General features: G+C 37.9%; 1 protein-coding gene across 3 annotated transcripts in view; it reads right to left on the reverse strand.

Moving 5' to 3' along the window:
• LOC121735277 (protein split ends) overlaps nt 1-18,779 on the reverse strand; it is a 118,912-nt gene that overhangs the window by 5,103 nt on the left and 95,030 nt on the right. For all 3 annotated transcript variants that reach the window (XM_042126049.1, XM_042126051.1, XM_042126050.1), the window contains exons 5-11: nt 14,396-14,722; nt 13,744-14,034; nt 12,973-13,173; nt 12,160-12,278; nt 10,866-10,985; nt 9,872-10,010; nt 324-9,736 (exon numbers count right to left, since the gene is read on the reverse strand). In XM_042126049.1, the coding sequence (XP_041981983.1) occupies nt 324-9,736; nt 9,872-10,010; nt 10,866-10,985; nt 12,160-12,278; nt 12,973-13,173; nt 13,744-14,034; nt 14,396-14,722 (10,610 nt within the window). The remainder of the gene's footprint in view (nt 1-323; nt 9,737-9,871; nt 10,011-10,865; nt 10,986-12,159; nt 12,279-12,972; nt 13,174-13,743; nt 14,035-14,395; nt 14,723-18,779) is intronic.

The following is an 18,779-nucleotide window of genomic DNA, read 5'->3' on the forward strand; positions in this document are numbered from 1 at the left end:
TCATTGCGGAAGCCTAAGTACCTGGGTAAGATATGCGAGGATTTTTGTATTACACAATGAGGGTTTTCGATATTTCATTTATCACCAGGTGGAGCTATGTATGGCCAGGTGGAGCTCTAGTCTTTCGTGTCACTTACCGTAACAGCTGCCAAGTGTAACAATATAATAGCTGTAGCATATTATATCTGTTTAACACGATAATTGACAACAAAGACCCTATCTATGACTACGTAATATGTCTACCTGCTGACAAATGAAATATTGAAAACCCTCATTGGAGATGTCAAAAGCTATAAAATTAAGTGTCGCAAGAGGTGGCTCACCGTATGAGTATCGGTGTGGCTCGGTCGGTCACGCGATGTGTGGAGGGCGGCCTATGAGGCAGGGCGGGGGACTGCACGCGGGCGTCGGTCGCTTCGGTGGCACCAACCGGCGTCATGTTAGTCGGCACGTTGTCGACCAGCCGTCGGCCGAGCGTCGCGTCAGCGGATATTCCGGCGGCGACGACCTCGCCCGTGGCGGCCGGCAGGTGCTCGACGGGATTGGATTGGTCCATGCTTCTGATGTCGCGGGTCAGATTGTGTTTTTCTACTTCCATCCGCTCCGGTATGAACTGTCCCAATCGTTCGGGGACGGTGGGTGAGGCCCTGCCGACTTTCGGGGGGATGTTCGAGGGGGTGTCGAAGGTGCCCGCCAGCTTAGCGCTTATTTCCGATATCATCTTCTTAGGTGGCTTCATTATAGGCATAGGGTTGACAGGCGGACAGCTAGTCACCGGAGGCGCGATATTCGTCGGCTTCACTACTTGTTGTTCTGGCTCCGGCCGGACTACCTTGGGGAGGGGCTCCGATACTTTAATTATTTTCGGTTCGCTACACGTATCATCCTTTTTGAACGCTTCCTCGTTGCTGTCCATCGATGCGTCCGAGAGACTTCTATTTCGTGGCCTTTTAGTGCCTCGCGGCGACTTTCTTGTATCGTTAGAAACGTTTTTATCCGTGTTCAACTTGTTACTGGCTTGCCTGGTAGGTCTTTTCTTATTAAGTTCTTTGTTACTTTTGCACATCATTGTAGAGTTTTTAACAACGTCATCTATAACGTCATCAACGGTTGTTCTTTGGATGTCTTTTTCTTGCAGACGTCTGGATTTTCTGGTATTAGTAGAGGGTGAAGCGAACGTTTCAGACTTTTCCTCCTTAGGTTTATCTACCTTTATATTCTGATCTTTTGGGGTTATACTCAATGTTGATGTAGGTGTTGCACCTGAATTACCAGAAAGTGGACTTTTTATCGTTAAAATTAGACGTGGTCTCGTCTCGTTCTTGTTGGGAGATGTGGATGTTTCGTCACCAGAATCTTCATGAAAATCATACACATCACCAGGAATATTGTTGGGGCCACTATTTACAAGACTTTTTGTTTTCTTATCAGCTTTACATCTTCCTCTTCCACGTTTACTAGAATTGGTACCGCGAGCTGGTTTCGTTATTTTTCGTGCCTGTACTCTGTCTTGATTTTTTTCTGTTCTCTTGCCACCACGACTGCTTCTTCCTCCCCTTTTGCTCGTTGTTATAGCCTTTTCATTTGTCGGGTCATCAAAATTGTGTTCATTGTGTAGAGGTTCTTTTTTTGTTGCCTCTATTTCTTCTTTACTTTCGTTTATTTCTTTAATTTCTTCTGCAATTTTTTGCTCTAATGCACCAACCTTCATATCATCGTTCGTAGTTTCGGAATTTTTTGGATGTTCACTTGAAATATTTGTGTCTGGTTTTTTGTCTTCTTGTGTATCATTACAAAGCGAATCGACTTTTTTAATAACAGTCTCAATATTTACATCATTTGCTGACCAAAAATAATTGTCGCCTTTTTTGCCTTCCGTTTCTTTATCCGAACTTTCATTTATGTGATTTTTCAGTTCATTGTTATCTTCTTTCTTTATGACATTTGGATTTACAGTAATTGAATCATTTACAGAAGGGCCGGCTATTTCGTTTTTATCTTCTTCTAGCTTGTCTTCAGATTTCATTTCCTTTGCGGTATTATGCATTTCTGTATCATTTGACATTTTTAATTCGCTTTGTAAGTTGTCGCTTTTAATCACTGACAATTTTTCATTGGTTTCTTGTGGTGGAACTAACTCTTTTTCTTCAATATTTTTATCATCTAATTTCTTAGATACGTTTTGTGTGACAGTTGTTACGCTCTTGCCAACATTTACTTCAAGTTTTTTATTAGGATCACTTATTACTTTAATTTCATTTGTATTGTCTTTCAAAAGCTCCTCAAAATCAGTCTCACACTTCGTCGGAGTTATAATATGTTCAGGTGATTTTGGAATCGGATTCTTAATTTCTATATTTCTTAAAATATTTTTTGGTTCAAGACGAATTGCAGAATCATTCTGACTGCAGTGCAGCGGTACTGAAACTTTGTTTTCAATCATTTCTCCTTCACTTCTCGGATGTAGTCTTATCGTTGCTTTAGGACTAGTATTCGTTTTTAGTAGCAAAGGTGTCATCACAACATTAGTTAGGCTGGATGTCGTTATAACTGGTGTGCTACTTTCTGATTTTGAAAGAATTGATGTTGCTCTGACAGGAGCTATTGATAATACAGATGGGCCTTTATTTGTTTCGAGTTGTAAAACGTTACTTATAGGGCTAGAAGTAACAAGTCGTTGAGAATTAATAGAATGAATTACATTAGACACCTGTCCTCTACTAAGTTGTCCTGAATCCTGGGTATTACACATAACAGGTTTAGTTCCACCTTGAATTATAGACGTATTCGAATGACTTACAGTAGCCACTTGCAAAATGGAATTAGGAATAAATGAAGGAAGATTGTTATGTTCAGATTTATAAAATTGGTTTTCTCTCTTTTCAGCCAAAAGGTTCTTGCTATTGACTAAAACTTTATTCGTTAAATGCAAAGTAGAATTAAGATTTCCAACATTCAATGCATTTTGCATGGAAATAAGTCGATTTTGGGCCAAAATCGTAGGATTTGTAATTGTGTTATGTTGTGGCCTCGTAGGAGACAGAATTATTTTTGTATTGTCAGCCATTCCATCCGGTTTTCTACACTCTCCGGTTATTACTTTCTGTTGATGTATGATGGGAGAAGTATTAACGCTACTTTTTGGAACTGTTTGTATGAGATTGTTATTTCCCATAATATGTTTTGTAATCGGAGCAAGTACTGGAGTAACTGGTAATCGGTTCAAATGTATTGGAGCACCCTGAGTTTGAACCAGTACTGAGTTCGGCCTATTTGGTGATACCATTGCTCTCGCTCCTGGTGGTAAATGCATTGTATGAATCGGGCTAAGCGGGGGTTGTTGCATCCGGACCACAGTAACTTGTCCTGGAGATCTCTGCTGTACCGCTGGAGGTGATGACAACCCAACAGAGTTTATATTCTGTGGTGAGCTTGTATTTATTATAGCCATATTTGTTAGACGCGGTGAAGTCATTCCATCAGCTTGGGGGCTTAACTTTGGACTTTGCAGTCTAGTATCATTGCCAGCCAATCTCGGTGAAATGACGATTGTTTGAGGTTTTTGGTATATCACATGGGATTCCGGAATTTTAATTGTTGGAGGCTGCATAGTAGATACTTGAGGTCTTATTACTTGATTTATAACTTGATAGGGCGCAGATTTAATACTTTGATTTAATGTTGGTCTAATAGTGTTGTTTATTTTCACGGTTTGATTTTGTGGTGACTTGATTTGCACAATATTTGCTGTTATATGTGTAGTTTTACTTTCACCATCTGCGCTTGGAACATGGGGAGTTGAAATATTAATTACTCGCGGTTCCATTAATTTCTTGTTTGATAAGGTCCACGATGTTATGACAGGTGTAGCTGTAGAAGTGGCTTGATCTGCTGCGTCCTTTTTGACAACTTGGGTCTTTAAACTAGTATCTTTATCATTTTTAGTTTCAACGTTTGTTTCCACAGGGAGAATTGATTTTTCTGAAATTTGAGGTTTAGCTACAACAACATTGGTACTTTCAGAGGGTAGCGCTATACTTGTTTTTGTGTTATTATTGAGAGATTGATTTGTTGCTATAATATTTACAGGTAGCCTTTCGATCGCATCCTGTGTGTTTTCTTCATTTTCCTCAGTATCTGTGTCTATTAATAAAAGGTCATTATCAGAGACTGGGGTATCTGGTTTCATCTCCATTTCGCAAGCATTTAAATTCTGGACTGCTTGTCTCATTTCTTCTGCGTCTTCCTCAGGTATTATTTCATTTTCTACAACAGTGCATTCAATTTCAGCCTGATGAATTGTATCAACTTCTACCTTTTCATAATTTGTAAAAGTATTGTCGTTACCACCAAAACTTTCACCTAGTAAGGCAGCAACAGCATCTTCAGTTTCTTCTTGTGATATAACTGCCCTAGGTTTTTCTTCAACTTTTTTATCTTGTTTTGTTAAGGGAGACTCACTGCTTGCTTTTTGTTTTTCTGGATCCTCATCTAAATTGCATATGCTTCGAACAGCGTCTTCATTCGAATCAACTTCTGATTTATTCATGTCATAATCTGCTGTTATATTAGTTATAGTGGATTGACAACTTTCGGCATTAATAGGCGGATCTTTTGGCAAAGGCACTTCACTAATATCTTGTACAATATTTTCGATTGGCGGTGGCATTGGAATCTCATCTACTTCGATTGTTTCATTAACGTTATAATCGACTTCAATCCTGTCATCCACGACTAGTCGTTTAGGTGTCATATCATCATTTGTTTTAGATTCAGAAGTATCATCTAACTGTGTAGCAAAGGTTGGACTATCTGTTATTCTTGGCAAACTAGGCGATTCAGAAAGGGATTTACTGTCATCGGATTTTTCAAGATTGTCATGTTTTTGAACGTCTGTGGGAAGAGGAATGTCCAAGAGTCGCTTTGGTGATAACTCAACATTTTCGATGTCATCTACTTTGTCAGTCTTTTCATGATGGTAAAAATGATGATGGTTTTTCCTACTACGCTTGTCTTCGCGACTACGTTTCTTTTTCTTTTTACGATCTCTCGAGTCCTTTTTCAATCTTTCAGCGTGTTTGTGGCTTAGCATATCAAGGTCAGAGCCGACTTTAATATTGTTTTGAAACTCGTTTTGATCCTGTTTTGGTAAATTATCAGCTATAGCTTCGAACTTTATACGATTATCGTCAGTATTCGACGTATCAGCAAACAAACGTGCTTCTATAGCCTTGCTTACGGCATCTACATCAAGACTATTTTCATCTTCTTTGGTTGCAAAATGTTTCTTCTCTTTTCGTTTTTTCTCTTTCTTTCGCCTATTGCTTTCATCTTTGTGATGCCTATTTTCATCGCAATCAAGGAAACCAACTTTGTCGCTATTAGGAGTTACTTTTGCTTCAAATTCAGATAAATTATTTTCAGTTTTATTTACATGAATCATGTTTGAATCTCTGTCAGATTCATCTGATAGCGGGCCAAAAATATCTTCCATTCGCCCTTCTTTTTTAATAGAATTTGGTGTTATTTCTGCTAGTGAGTCAGAAGGTTGATTAGGCGATCGTTTTTTGTCCTGAATTTTATTATTTTGGTCACGTTGCTCTTCTCTTTCATTGTCAAAGCTATCACGGATCTTTTCTTTACGCTTTTCTTTTTTACTACTATGTCTGCGAGTTTTATCCGAATTTTTATATTTACTTTCTATGTCAAATTCAATTTCTTTGTTACAGTCAATATTATTAGTTTCGTGTTTGGCATCATCGTCTGACAGTAAAAATTTATATTTTCTTTGCTTCTTTTTATGTTTTCTTCGCATCTCTGAATGAATACGATTCAAGGGATTTGACTCACTCTCTGACGAAAAATCATTAGTAAACGATTTATTGTAAGATATACGAAAGTCACTATGAATATCTAAGCTTAATTTTTGTCGGTTGTCTTCGCTGTCACTTTTACCAAACAAATTTAACAACGAAGTCTTCTTAATCTTATCTTCACAAGAATTTTTTAATAATATATCCGAATCATTAAATTTAAGTAAGTTGGAAGCATCTTTGTTAATATTATTAATGTAATCAGGACCATTAGTTTTACCCGTGGACATATCATCGTCAGATGTGTCAGATATAATTCTTGTTCGCGAATTTTTGCGTGTAAGCTTATTTCGAATATCTTCATCATTGCTTGTACTATTGAAAAAGTCATTATCTCTGCTATGATCATAATCAAAACTTGAACTTAAACGTTTTTCGCGTTTCTTGTTTTGTGTTATAGAACCTTCATCTTCAGATGAACTATCCATGGACAATTTATGTGTTTTAGATCTATCGTGATCGGAATCACTATCTTCATCCCAGCTGGATCTTTTCTTTTCTTCTCTTTTTGCTCTACTTTGCTTTAACTGACTAAACTTAGCCTTTATTTTTTCCTGGCGCTTTTCTTCTTCTTGTTTCTGCATGTTTTTACAAGAACGTGCTTTTACTTTATCGTACATGGTGTAAGTTGGTTCATCATCAATGATATCAAATATTGAATGCTTTTTGGGTTCATCAGAATCTGAAGTATCAGTGCTGTTAGTTGCTTTACGACTTTTCCGTCTGATGCTATCGTTCTTTTCATCTTTACTTTTACGTTCAGTTGACATTCGTTTTTCACGCATAGCCTCTTTTTTCTTGTCGTCGGTTTTATATTTTTTATCATCTTTCATTTTATTCATCTGTTCTGCCTGTTGTAAGGCATCTGCCTGTTGCTGAAGCTCTTGAATCTGTTGCAGTTGTTGAATGCGCTTTTTCTCTTTCATTTCCTTTCTTAGCGCTTTTTGTCTTTCGTCTTCCTCACTTGATCTCAACTCTAATGTAGCAAGGAAATCAAAATTGTTTTGTAAAGTATCCGATATTGTATTTTTACCCTCCATAACTGCATCTTTCATATTATCTTCCTGATGATTCCTCTTTGTCTTATTTTTGTCCAGTAAACCGTCTTTTTCATCGACGTCTTTAATTTCACTAAAAACCTCATCGGGTGGTTTAACTTGATTCTTTTTGTCATCTTTCGTTTTGCTTTCAATTATTTTTGCAAAATGGCCTTTATTAAATTTGGTTGACTTAGGTCTTTCAGAATTTCTGGAATCCTTACTGTCTCTTCTCTCGTGTTTCACATCACTACGACATTTCTTACTCTCGTCACCAATATTATAATCAATACTTTCATGTGATGACATCCTTCGTTTATTCCCAATGCTCACTGGTAAACTAGAGCACGAATTGAGTCTTTCCTTTCTTTTAGATTCAGTACTTGGGGAATCTAGAGAGTAATGTCGCTGTTTATCAGTGTCTCTGCTTTTATTAAGTTCGTGACTATTGTCTGTTTTTGTTTTTGAACCGTGGTCTCTTCCCTCTTTCTCTTCTTTTATTTCGTTTTTTACTTTTACTTTATTTTCAATTTTAGTTTCAAATAATTTAAAATTCTTTTCGTTTTCTAATTTTACAATCTCTAGTTTTACTTTAGTTTTAGTGTCTTCTTTACCATCACTCTCACATTCTTTAGTTCTTGTGGAATCGTGTGATGCTCTGGAAGCCGATGAATCTGTTGAATCTTTACGGCCAATATCCCTTGACGATTCGTCACGTGAAGATTTACGACTTTTAGTTTCGATATCCTTTTTACTATCTCGTTTAGAATCACTACTTTCTCTTTTAGCCCTGTCGTGTTTAAAACGATCTTCTTTTTTTATTTTACTTTGAGAAATATCCAAATCAAAAACTCCTTCCTTTCTTTTTTCTTTTTCGGATTTATCTTTTTTATGATTTTCATGACGTGCTGATTTCTCTTCATGTCTAAATTCCTTTTCTTTATCAGGAAGTTTATCATCGTCTTTGTCTAATTTCTCAGATTTAATTTTTCCAATTTTGTCTCCATTATTTCTATGGCTCACTGGTTCATCTTTAACCTTTTTATCTTTTTCGTTCTTTTCAACTTTTATAGTTTTATTTCGTCCTTTTTCCTTGTCATTTTCCCTTTCAGGTTTATCTTTCGACGATTTATGTCTTTCTCTGTCCGCTTTAAGGATTTCATCTACAGTCTTATCAATTTCAGATAATCTTTTTTCAAAGGGAAAAAATACATTGCTCTGTTTTACTTTATCGAGAGACTTGTTGACTTCAAACGTATGTGACTCGTTACCTTCAACATTTAAATTAGGTGTCTTATTTAATTCACATTTGTCTTTATTGATACTATCGATTGCTTTGGAATCTGTTGTGCATTTACTCAACTCAATAGAATTGTGGGGGTTAAATAAATTAGAGGGGTGAGAGTCCTTATGAAAATTAGAGATTGAATTTTTCTCCTTCCGGTCACTTTCTTTTCGCTTCCAAGATATTATTTCATTAGACTTAGGTTCAGTGTCTAATTTTGGTTTCATATCGTCGAGTTTTGTTTCTGATTTATCATTAACTTTTAAATCGTTTTTTATTAACAACTTGTCTATTTTTATACTGGTTGATGCATCTTCTTTAACTAGTTGCATTTTAACATCTTGATTTTTTGCCTTTTCTTCTTTGGAGCTTACAAACGTTTCAAGACTATTGACAACATAATTATTTGGGTTCGTTACAGTTATTTTCTCAGTCCGATTGTCACCTTTTTCTGCAGAAGTTTTTTCTTCCAAACATGAGAAACTATCACTTGAATAACATTTATCTTGCAATTCCATAAGAACGCTATTTTCAAACTGTTTATCAGATAAAGATTTTTCTTGTTGTAGTTTTTCAACAGGTAAATTAGTTTTAAATTCATCACTAAGCATGAGAATAGAGTTTCTCCTTTTTCTTTCTTCTTTCACTAGTTCTAGACGATCTTTTTCAGTGGGCGATGTTTTTCTTTCGACCGACTCATGGAAAGTTTTATCGGTCGAAGGCGTTCTTAATCTAAGCCTCGATTCATAGGTATTATCTGAATCTAGAGATTTCGTCTTTTCTATGGGGGAAGGTCGATTTAATCTAGGATCTATCGTTCTTTCTGGTTCATCGGAGTCCGGTAACGGCGGAGTATGCACTGTTTGAGGCACTTGAGTAGTATGTGATGGAAACGGATATCGCAACGTCCGCGGCACAACCGAGGCGAGGGAGCGCGGACTTCCACTCGGGCTGGGAGCTCTCGTGGCCACCTCCAATCGTTCCGAGTCTTCGTCGAAAACTGACCGTTTCGCTAGAAGCGACCGCACCACTTCTGACGGCTTGACCTCGTTGATATCTAATTCGAGAAGCCGGTGGCGAAGACGAGCGCGATCCGGGGCGTCCATATGAGCCCGGGAGCCAGTCCAACGCTCATATTTTTCGTCCAACGATCTAATTCTTTCCTCGAGAGACGGCGAGTGCGGCGCCGACCCGCCGCTCGACGAGGACGCCGAAGGCGGCCGGGGCGGCGACGCGGGAGCGGGCGGAGGGACGACCCGAGGAACGGACGGTGCGGCACGTAAGAGTTGCACGGCGAATTTGGGTAGCGGCAAACTCATCGGTAGCGGCGGGCGTTCCCGGGGCGGACGACGAGGTTCCGTCGGCGGCGCACCAGCGACGTCGACTTCGTCCCGCAGCGGCGTGCCGGCGCGAGACGCACGGGAGCCGCGCGATTCCGACCCGTCCCGACGCCGCCGGTGCCGCCGCCTCGACACGTGCTTCTCGCCTCGAGACCCCGATCGAGACCGCCGCGAACCCGCGCCGGCACTCCGATGTCTTTCCTGAAAACAACATAATATTTACTAAAAAGTGAAGAATTTTTCTAATTTCTATTACGGAGACATATTTCATGGAAATTTCGAGTATACGAGCTTATTTTTATCTCTATAATAATAATAATATAAAAAGCTGCTTACTTTTGACAATTTACGTTCCTCAGGACTGGAATCCCGTCGATGTTTGTGTGCTCGATGAGGTGAGACGACAACCGACTGAAGCCTATCTTCATAATTAGCATCGTCGGTTTGGGGACTCGATCCTAACTCGTCGTATACCCTTAAAAAGTAAATACTAAACATCAACATAAACTCTATATCAATATAATATTATCTATAAACATTGGATTAATAGAAATAACTAAAAAAATCATGTTATCATGAAGTAAGTAACCAAAATATAAATTGTTTATCTTATATATAAAAATGGATTTTCAAATTTGTTAGTCGCGCTAAAACTCGAAAACGGCTGAACGAATTGGGATAATTTTAGTCTTAAAATATTCGTCAAAGTCCAGGGAAGGTTTTAAAGTGACACGAAGTTCACCGGGACAGCTAGTTTCCTATAAATTATAATAGGTATTAAACAAAATATCAAAAATCTAAATACATAATAGGTTGGGGAAAAAGTCTTTTCGCATTGTAGTATGTATGAACTTGTCATAAAATCTCTTGGGCTATACCAATAATTGTATCTGGCTGATTTTGGTATCATTAAAAAGTTTTAATTTTACAGCAGACAATTCCAAATTCAAATTAGGTAAATGTGAGATTTTCATTTGTTTTTCTTATTGTTAAAATGAGTGGTTCTAATGAAGAAATTCGATACATTTTAAAACCTAACATGTCTCGCACTTTACCGACGGCGTTGCCATTGGTCGTTAACGTCATATTATACCGCTTAATTCTTTTAAATAGTTTATGGCATACCGCATATCAAACAAATTATACAATTGGCTTGTTAACAGTAAGGACCTGTTTCACCACTTACTGATAAATGTCGGATAGGCTGTCCACAACTTATATGATAGATACTCTATAGTCTATACTCCATGTGTCAGATAAGTTGTAGATAGCCTATCCGGCACTTATCAGTAAGTGGTGAAACAGCCCCTAAGTGTGTAAGGTTGCTGACCTGTATCTCCTGTCGGCGGCGTATTCGGCCGGGTCGTAGACGTCGTGCGAGTAGCGCGGCGTCCGCGACGTCGAGCGGCCGAAACTCGACGCTCGGGACCTCGGCCCGGTCGCGTCGTACCTAATGTTGACAATTTCAGTTATTATTATCGTATCAATGACTTTGTGCGCGAGTCTAAGAGACAAAGGTTAGGCCTATAGGCGGGCGTTTGCTCATCCAAGACCCAATTTCACCAACCTCTGTTTGTTAAATACTAACGAGGAATTACTTAATAGACCTTAGAAAATTAAACAGACTGTCAAAATACTTAAGATTCACATTAAAAATTTAACAGCAGATTAGTAAATGCGATGTTAAGTGAACAACGAGTGAACAACTATCAATTCATTCGTTCTTGTTATAAGGCGACGAAATTGCAATGTACCATCGAGGAAGTTGATTCCTATGCAATTGACAGACCAACGTTATTTGGTCGAATATGTCAATTAAATGTTAATTGTGATCTGTCAGCTGAGTTTGGCGTAACGCAACCAAACTACTTAGGTCCCCGATTTGCATAGGAATCGACTTCTCTGATAGTACAAGTTTAATACTACTTATTCGTATAATACGTCATCTGGTAGATAATGCGACCAAATTAAAATTTAAAATATCACTGATCGCATAAATTTGTTACACTACAATAGTTCTTTTTAATTTACCAGGTTCTGTACAATTATGATCTGTCAAAGCTGAAGACATGAATCATGATTCATGATACAAACTCTTACTTATTTCGGTTTGGTAATTTTGATACAAGTCAGTGTATTTGCAATGTCAAGGAAATTGTCAAAATGAAAATAAATAATTGATCATCACATGAAAAATAATAAATAATATGTAAGGATGTGGCGGAAACACTCAAAAGTCAAAACAGATTATTTTATTGATATTGAATATTGTCTCTGACAGTTGTTTTGACTAATATAACAGCCTGTTAATTATTTAACGGACCTCAACCGCAGGTATCAAATTTAACACCGTTTTAGGTGATTTGACATGACATTAGCGAATGGTGGAACGCTCGATAGCTCTAACAGCCCGTTAACTGATTTAACAAGCCATTATTTATTTAACATTGCTTGATGAAACTGGGTCCTAAGCTCGGGCATGTTAGGCGTTTATAATTGTTTATGCATACTGACAACAAAATGAATCTCTCACTTAGATATTCATCAAAACTAATGCTAAGAAGGTGAATGAACCGGTTCTTACATTAGCTCAATAATGTTTGTAAGTACTAGAAAATACTAACCTCAGCGTATCATGCCTAGGCGTAGGTAAATAACGTCCCGATAGCTCGCTCGCCATTCGTTCGCCGCCCGCCAGCGCGGACGATCCCCCATGTTTCTCCAATTGTTCGTAAAAGGCTTCCTGCAAACAAAATATGAAATAATGTAAATAAATTATACTTAAATAAGTAATTATTTAATGATATATTAAATGTGAACAAGTTAATCAAACACGTTTTTAACTAGTTATACAGATTACAGTCGATGCCGCGTTTAGACAATCGCAATCTAGATTCTAGTGATAACTGTTCATTATCAGTTAGTCGCTAACGTATAGGTAGGGCATAAGTACGTTTTTATTGAGTTACCAAATGTGTTTTATGAGGACCGATGGAATCATAATTTTCTCGACCTCCCCGAGCATAGCAATTCTGTTAAATCTCAAAAACACATTTCTTAGAACGTTGCTCTGGTGGACCTTTTCGTATTTTTCTTCAGTTGAATATTTAATTTGGTGTAAACTCGTGCCGATAAAGTTGCAATAATAACGTCATTGCCACCCACGACATTTAAAGACCGTATACATTTGAATCGCATGCTAACGGTACCTAATGGTACAAATGATGGCTGTACATCTAAACACACTAGGCCAAAAATACGCGGCCGAAGTTCGGCATGATTACGTCAGCAGTGCGCTACAAATACAATATAAGGCGACGTAATTTCAGCATACGTGGGTAAGTTAAAATACATTGCAGGCGTAATCGTGCCGAACTTCGGCCGCGTATATTCGGCCTAGTGTGTTAGACACTTACTGTATACAAACGCAGGCGTACCTGGCACTCGCGGGAGGCGTAGTCGACGCACAATCGCGGGTGATCGGGCTCGGCGGCGGACAGCATGGCGGCCACGCGACGCAGCTCCCGCACCGCGCCGCCCGCCGCCGCCGCCTGCTCGAAGTGCACCAGCGCCGCGCCCGCCGCACGGTCCACGCACACGGACGTCGCGGAGCCGCACCGCGACACCGCGCCCAGGACCTGATATCAACATCACATGTTACAATATATATTATATCAATTTAATAAACATATTAACACAGTGCACAACTAACGGCCACAACACACAGAGACATCAGACATATTCATTATTAAAAACGAATCAATGTAATAAAGAGTTTGACAGATCATAATATGTATAGGGTCAATAATAATTGTCCCTTAGTGCGGCTGGCGGCAGTAAGACCCAAAATTGTGTTCATTAAAGACACCGAGAGCACATTAGCCAAGATTGGTATTAATAATTTTTACATAACACAATTTACAGTATTGTGTCTGTTCGCTGTGTCGCTGTGACATGTTGCTGCTAGCCTGCTACTGCGTGCGGTCGGCAGATTGTTAAGTGATTACGTATTGACAACACAACAGCGTTTTTCAACAGTTTTTTATAATGTGACCAGGGGGCTGTGACCGTGTGAATGTGACAAGTGGTGGCGACCGCGCAACCCACAGAATGAAAAACACCGTTATACAATATCTGTTTCAAATGTCTGTTGTATTACTGTCTCAAGATACCTACATAATCACTAAATGTTACTACATGCTAATCACCTGCTTCTCCGTATGCTCCGTGAGTCCATCGACCCAGACGCACGTGGTGGCGACGGGCTTCCCGAAGCCGAGTTTCACCCGCGAGCTGCCGACGTACTCGCCGTCCATCGCGCGTATCGCCTCCACGACGCTCGAGATCGACGCGTACTGACAGAACGCGTACCCCGCCCCGCCGCCGCTGCCCTTCTTTATGTCGATCTCTATTATTCGCCCGAAGTGCTTGAACTTCTCCCTCAACTGTTGCTGCGTAACGTCCTTCTCCAAGTTTCCGATGAATAACGTTCTAGTAGCCTGCAAAGCAGAAAGTACAATGTGAGTTAAACGACAGCATCCCACCTACCTCCTTAAAAACATAACAGAGGAATATTTTCCTAAAGGCAATTTGTGGCGAACACCGTCAAAACAACTCAAAGATCTATAAATAATATTCAACGTTAACCGTGAAACGTGATACGGTGAGCCCACTTTTTTAAAAACATAACAGAGGAATATTTTTCTAAACGTAATTTGTGGCGAACCCCGTCAAAACTGCTCAAAGACCTATAAATAACATTCAACGTTTACCGTGAAAGGTTACGTAAACTCGAGCAACATAATTAAATTAATTTAAGTATGTATTACACCGTACGCGTTTGAGGAAAACGTGCGTTACCTTGGGGTGGTACTCGTCGATATCAGTCTCATAAGGTTTCGCAGACTCCGCGTCATCGTCGCAACTTTGGTGAGGTGCCACTGAGATCTTGCAACCAAAAAAAAGTTTATCTTGAGATACTTCAAGTGCCTTGTCTACATCGGACGGTTTTTTGAATCGGACCACCGCATATCTATCTGCATTTTGACCGACCACTTTCACCCACACCACTTTCCCGTGTTTCTTGTACTCGTGGTATAATCCGTCTTTCAAGGAGCTATCGGTTGATCGGGTAGGCAGGTTTCTAACGCAGATTGCTAAGGGTCGACCGTTGGCAGTGGATGGCCACTGTAACAAAAAAGGTACATGTTACTTAGTTATTTAATATCCTAATTACTGTTCAAACCTATTGGTTACATCTCAAGCTGATCACACACTGCTGACTATTCTATGATGAATACGTAGAAAAGTATTTTTAATTTTTATGTACCCAGGAGCAACCAGGCGCTTAGCCAATATGTCCTTCGTAACTTTACCTAACCTAACCTAACATTATTATAAGGAAGAGAAGATGCATGTAAAATATTACATTTTATTATTTTGCGATTATACATACCGTAATGTAAAAAGAACATAAATAACGTGTATTGAAATGCTTTCACTTCAATCTGTTTGTTGAGGTTGTATATGACAAAACAATTTTCTACTTGTAATTTGTGTTTTGTAATCAATATTGATTTTAGATAATAATATCTAATATAATAAAAGTATTAATTAAATATGTTTCCGTTGTCTGGCACCAGTAACACAAGTCCTTCAGGTACTTACAACGGGGCCAGACTGACGTGGTGTGAAGCGTCCATTATTATTATTGTATTAATAAACAGACTCTAAATTTTGATATGACAAAGACAGGTTTTAAAAACGATTTTTTATAGGTTAAAATATATCTTAAAGTTTAGTAAAAAAGGGACCTTATTGTCGGTGCTGCAGTCGAGAGTCGATTGCGGCTTTCTGTCGGCACGGTATCTATTGTTATACTACTAGTAATTTGCACCAAGCTGAAAATCGGTAATATTGATTAATGATTAAGAAAATCAGCTAAGGGCACGGCAGTGCCCCCGTCAAGTAAAGCGCGAAGCAAACAAAGCCGTACCATCATTTACAGGAACTATTTCACCGCATTTTGGGCCCCTATTTGAGAACCTCTAGAGGTCATTAAGTTCCGAAGTTAAGCTAAAGCTAAGTTTCTCATTTATGACACTCACTCGCTCAAGATCATCAAAATAGAACTACTACTTCCCATAAACTCAGAGCTGAAAGGCACAGATTTTATTGTTTAAAGGCCACATAAAGGGAAAACCATAAAAATTAGCCAAGTGCGAGTCGGACTCGAAATTAGGTTTTTTTGTATGGGAGCCCCCCTTAAATATGAATTTTAAATTTAATTTAACAATTAACATAAACATATAATTGAGGATTTTGTGAAAATATCAAATGCCTACCTCTTGCCATTATCGATATCGAGCAAAGGCCAAAAATATTAGGTTTTTTGTATGGGAGCCCCTTTAAATATTTATTTTATTTTATTTTTACTATTTTTGTTGTTATAGCGGGAACAAAAATACACAATCTGTGAAAATTTCAGAAGTCTAGCTATATCGGTTCTTGAGATACAGCCTGGAGACAGATAGACAGACGGAGAGACTGTTTTTACCCTTTGGGTACGCAACCGTAAAAACTAGGATAATCGATCTGGAGTTCCTGGTGACCTTGATTAGAAAACACAAGAGCCCACACAAACTATTAGAGATCGACATGCCACCTTTACAAAAAATATTCAACTTGATGGACCGCTTTATTTAATGTAGAAAATCAAAGGTCTGAAGTATCTGACGAAGAACCCTCAGCTGGTCTCAGCTGTATTAGAGATATGGTGATGCCCCCTCAGATCTGCAATAGTTGCATACCGTACACATGAGACGAAATGCATGTGTACACGTGTGATAATAATAATAATAATAAATCCCACACCGGTTTCGGTGACGATGGCCGGTTTCATTGAAACCAGGCCAGTCACGCAGGAGTAATTTTATAGTGCCCAAGTGCGTGCGCAGTACACAAGAGCAATCTCTATTGCTTTACTCGCATAACTCAGTGGGACGAAAGACCGACAAGACTGGCGAGAGAGATCAGGCGCAGGACCGACTTTTTACATGCCCATCCGACGCATGGTCCATGGTTATGGATAATCTTACTTGTCAGACAATCAGATGATCAACCTGCATTGTCTTAACCTAACTTGGAAATAATACGTTTCCAACGCGGGAATCGAACTCACGACCTCCGAGTCAAGAGCCACGCACTAAACCACTAAACCCTAGTGGTTTAGTACCACGGAGGCGTATGTAACACGTGTGATGCTGATGTTTACACGAGCGCACAATCCTACACGAACGATATAATGAAACCCACTACTTACGGCTCAGCTTTAAAAATCAATATGCCCACGTTTCTATAAAAAGAAGTGAAATCCCGCCAAAAACATTCTGTAAAAAAACTAGCCAAGTCTTAAATCTCGATGGAGCTGCTTGTTTATCTCTAATAAGGGTTCCTTGTTGACTACGGAACCCTCAAAAGTAATGAAATCTAGACAAAGTCGTACCAAGTCGTTCCTTTATTTTTATAATGAAATCTCAGAAATATAATTAAATAAATATTTAAATAAAATAAAAATAAAAAATAATGTTACAACTACGAAATTAATAGTATTTTTGTATCTTCTTTTAACTTTATTATTAAAAATGTAACGACCGACATTAAGGTCCCTTTTAATATTTATGAATACTTCTATGGTAACTATGAGAAATTACATGTTTTTGTTACACGTCTTGTTACTAAACGATAATTAAAGTTATTTTAAAAATAAGAACTTCAATGTTAATAAAAATGTATATTTATTTTTATGCCTTACCTTGAGTTTTAAGACAGAAAAAAAGGTGCTTTTTAAATAGAAATTTATATATATTTGATTTCATTTGACTATTTTTAAGTGTAATAAATATATATTTTTGTTGATTTTGACTGATTAATAAGATTAGTAGAAGCACAATGTTTATTTGTTCCATTTTTTTTAAAATACAATAAACAATGTTGTTTAATATCGAAGACGTTTCTATTTAATAAAAACTGATCCGTTTTATATTATTCTTTTATAATATAAAACGGATTTTAAAATTAATTCAATAGAAAACATAGTATAAATGAAATTTATTTAGTAAAAACCATCTTGGGCATTTTCATTACATCATGCACTTTGGCGTGGTAAACAACAGGAATAGAGTTATAAAATTATTTAATTAAAGTTAAATTCTAAAAGACGTAACGTAATAACGTACTTCTCAAAAACATGATATATATATGTAACTTCCTACAATAACATACTTTTTTTGGATGTCAAAGTTTGAATGCGATTTTCTCAATATCACCTTTTACGACTTTCGAGTTCAAATATTTTTTTTAAATATTTTCCAGACCTACACGCATGTTATTTACATGGTTCGGCCTATTAAATGTAGATTATTGAGATACGAATAACTCAAATACCGACAATAACATCCCTTCACGCCGATAACGTCACATTTAAGATTTTTATTATATTATACACAAATTTAATACACATCCATGACCCAGGAACTTAAAAAAACTTTTTGTTCCGTCGGCGGGATTCGAACTCCCGACCCCCGGCCTAAGCTTCCAACAGCCCACCAACTGAGCCACAGAGGTTGTCAAATATTATATTTTATTTAACAAACTAGTGATCTTTCTTACATTAACCCATCAAGTCCCAATCGGCATCCAGGTGCCTCATAAGCAGGGCTCGGGGTTAGGTAGTGTGATTTTGGTATTTGTGACAAAATGTAAAGATTAATATGGACATACCCCCGGGATAAATCCCGAATCCCGATTGTTGATCTGATTTGTTGATTATTAATTGCTACCTACTTAGAACTACTTCTGCACAATTTAGGCTTGTTTTTAAGGTGCACAGTGAAATCTTTTTAAAAAAAAAATCAATTGAACTAGGCTAAAACAACATTGTGTGATTGGCTGATTGCAAATGTTATATTTTTGTAAGTGTATTGGTAGATGGTAATTGAATGAATAATGTGATGTATTCTGAAAATTAAATTAATTTTATTTGAAATAATAAAAAAAAAGGAAGGGTACATATTAAAAAAATTGACGTAGATTGAAATACTTATTTACTAACATATTTATCGATATAATTCGATTTATTGTGAACAAATATTGAAATTAGCTTCATTAATTGTTAACAATTGAAAACAACGGTTTTTATTTTGTTAATCTGTACCTGACGAAGTAAAGGCAACTATGAGATGTA

Source organism: Aricia agestis, chromosome 17 (genome assembly GCF_905147365.1).
Source record: "Aricia agestis chromosome 17, ilAriAges1.1, whole genome shotgun sequence".
Classification (NCBI taxonomy): Eukaryota; Metazoa; Arthropoda; class Insecta; order Lepidoptera; family Lycaenidae; genus Aricia; species Aricia agestis.